This window comes from Saimiri boliviensis, chromosome 6 (genome assembly GCF_048565385.1).
Source record: "Saimiri boliviensis isolate mSaiBol1 chromosome 6, mSaiBol1.pri, whole genome shotgun sequence".
Lineage (NCBI taxonomy): Eukaryota > Metazoa > Chordata > Mammalia > Primates > Cebidae > Saimiri > Saimiri boliviensis.
This window is the reverse complement of record NC_133454.1, coordinates 40,992,494-40,994,890: the sequence shown is the minus strand read 5'-3', so window position 1 is coordinate 40,994,890 and position 2,397 is coordinate 40,992,494. Positions and strand designations below refer to the sequence as shown.

Genomic DNA, 2,397 nt, shown 5'->3' with positions numbered 1-2,397 from the left:
GTAAAAACCTTTTTTTCTAAGGGTTAGGGAAAGTTTATGGCTGTCTTAGCAGATATTGCAGATGTTTCTGTTTCATCTATATGTAACAAACACGTTTTTTATTGCTGTCTCTTTTATTTAATACCTCTCATCACTCTCTAAATTAAATAACATCTTGAACATTATTTAATGTCAGTCAGTCAGTGTTATAGGAGAAATTTTTAGTGGGTAGTGAATTGCACACTGGGGTAAAGTTTTCCAGAGATGATAAGTGACTATTTCAATATCCTTTATCTTTTCATAGTTCAAGCATCTGGACATCACCTTAATATGCAAGATTCCTAAGAAGTACTTCCTTCCTTCCCAGGTAATGCTGTTTTAAAGCAAGGGCATTCTTTGACCCTCCATCTTCCTTGACACTAATTTTGTAGTGTCATGGGTAAATGGGTAAATGTGCTATGGAGCATTTTCACAGATTGATTATATAATTTTCTTTTCATCATCTATTCTGCTTTTGTAGAAACTGTCCCACAGCTTCACTATCCATGTTTATATTAAAAATTTTGAATTTGTCTCAAATACTGATTACCCAAATAAGTACCAAATTTATTATTTAAGCCTACTGAAATATTCTCTCACATATCCCAGAGACACCCTTATCTAAACAATTCCAGAGCTGAGCATGCCATTCTTCCCCACCCTGATTCTCTTCCAGTTTTGTGTAACTTAGGTATTGGTCCTACCACCACCAGTTGTTCAAATCAAGAACTTGTAACTCATATGGAACCCTTTGTTCTCATATACCTTCAGTATTCAAGCCATGGCCAAGTTTTATGCGGAGTTTCTCAAATTCGGAACTATCTCTCCATTTTTACTTCTATTATTTTATTAAAGAACATTTATTCCTATAATGTCCTCTTAAAATAAAATAAACATATCTGAAAGCAATTTAGGGGGTAGGAATGCAAATTATTTATCAGTTTCAGATATTTATTGCATTTATTAAGGTTGGTTATCTCATGAATATTTTTTTCTCTCTCTCTCTTTTTTTATGAAAGTGAGAAAGAAAGAAGAAGAGAAAGGGGGAGAGAGAACAGGAGTCTTGCTCTATTGCCCAGGGTAGAATGTAATCTAAAAATGGTGTTAAAGGCCTCTTTTTTTTTTTTTTTTTTTTTTTTTTTTTTTGAGACGGAGTTTTGCTCTTGTTACCCAGGCTGGAGTGCAATGGCGCGATCTCGGCTCACCGCAACCTCCGCCTCCTGGGTTCAGGCAATTCTCCTGCCTCAGCCTCCTGAGTAGCTAGGATTACAGGCACGTGCCACCATGCCCAGCTAATTTTTTGTATCTTTAGTAGAGACGGGGTTTCACCATGTTGACCAGGATGGTCTCGATCTCTTGACCTCGTGATCCACCCGCTTTGGCCTCCCAAAGTGCTGGGATTACAGGCTTGAGCCACCGCGCCCGGCTCTACTAAAGGCCTCTTTTATGCCAACAATTGTGCTTAACAACAAAGATGGGAAGGAATAAGGGAAGAAAAAAACAAACAGCCAACCAATATTTCATTTAAATTTATGAAATTTATGCAATTGCCAAAAAATGATTTACTTCCAATTGTGTGGTCACTTTTAGAATAGGTATAATGTGATACTGTGAAAAATGTGTATTTTATGCATTTGGGGTGGAGAATTCTGTAAATATTTATTGCTTACTTGTTCAAGGACTGAGTTCAAGTCATGGATATCTTGTTAATTTTCTATCTCGTTGATCTGTCTAATGTTAACAATGGGTGTTAAAGTCTCCTGTTATTATTGTATGGGAGTCTCTTTATAAGTCATTAAGAACTTGTCTTCCAGTTTCACCCAAGTCCCTACAAAGAACACGAACTCATCATTTCTGATGGCTGTGTAATATTCCATGGTGTATATGTGCCACATTTTCCCTGTCCAGTCTATCATCGATGGAAACCATCATTCTCAGCAAACTGACACAAGAGCAGAAAATCAAACACCACATGTTCTCACTCATAGGAGGGTGTTCAACAATGAGAACACATGGACACAGGGAGGGGAGCATCACACACTGGGGTCTGTTGGGGGGAGATGAGGGAGGGACAGTGCGGGGTGGGGAGTTGGTGAGAGATACCATGGGGAGAAATGCCAGATACAGGTGAAGGGGAGGAAGGCAGCAAATCACACTGCCGTGTGTAATATGCAACAATCTTGCATGTTCTTCACATGTACCCCAAAACCTAAAATTAAAAAAAAAGAACTTGTCTTATGTATCTGGGTACTCCTGTATTGGGTGCATATATATTTATGATCATTAGCTCCCCTTCTTGTTACATTGATCCTTTTACCATTATGCAATGTCCTTCTTTGTTTCTTTTAGTCTTTGTTACTATTAAAGTCTAATTTATCA

At 37.8% G+C, this 2,397-nt stretch overlaps 1 protein-coding gene across 2 annotated transcripts in view; it reads left to right on the top strand.

Annotated features, from left to right (window-relative positions):
* Nucleotides 1-1,123, top strand: part of LOC141584822 (putative caspase recruitment domain-containing protein 17P) — a 30,909-nt gene extending 29,786 nt beyond the window's left edge. For both annotated transcript variants that reach the window (XR_012518023.1, XM_074400499.1), the window contains one exon: nt 284-1,123. Coding sequence is in view for 1 of the 2 variants with exons in the window: in XM_074400499.1 (XP_074256600.1) it covers nt 284-324 (41 nt within the window). In the remaining variant the exon portion in view is untranslated. The remainder of the gene's footprint in view (nt 1-283) is intronic.
* Nucleotides 1,124-2,397: the final 1,274 nt, after the last annotated feature.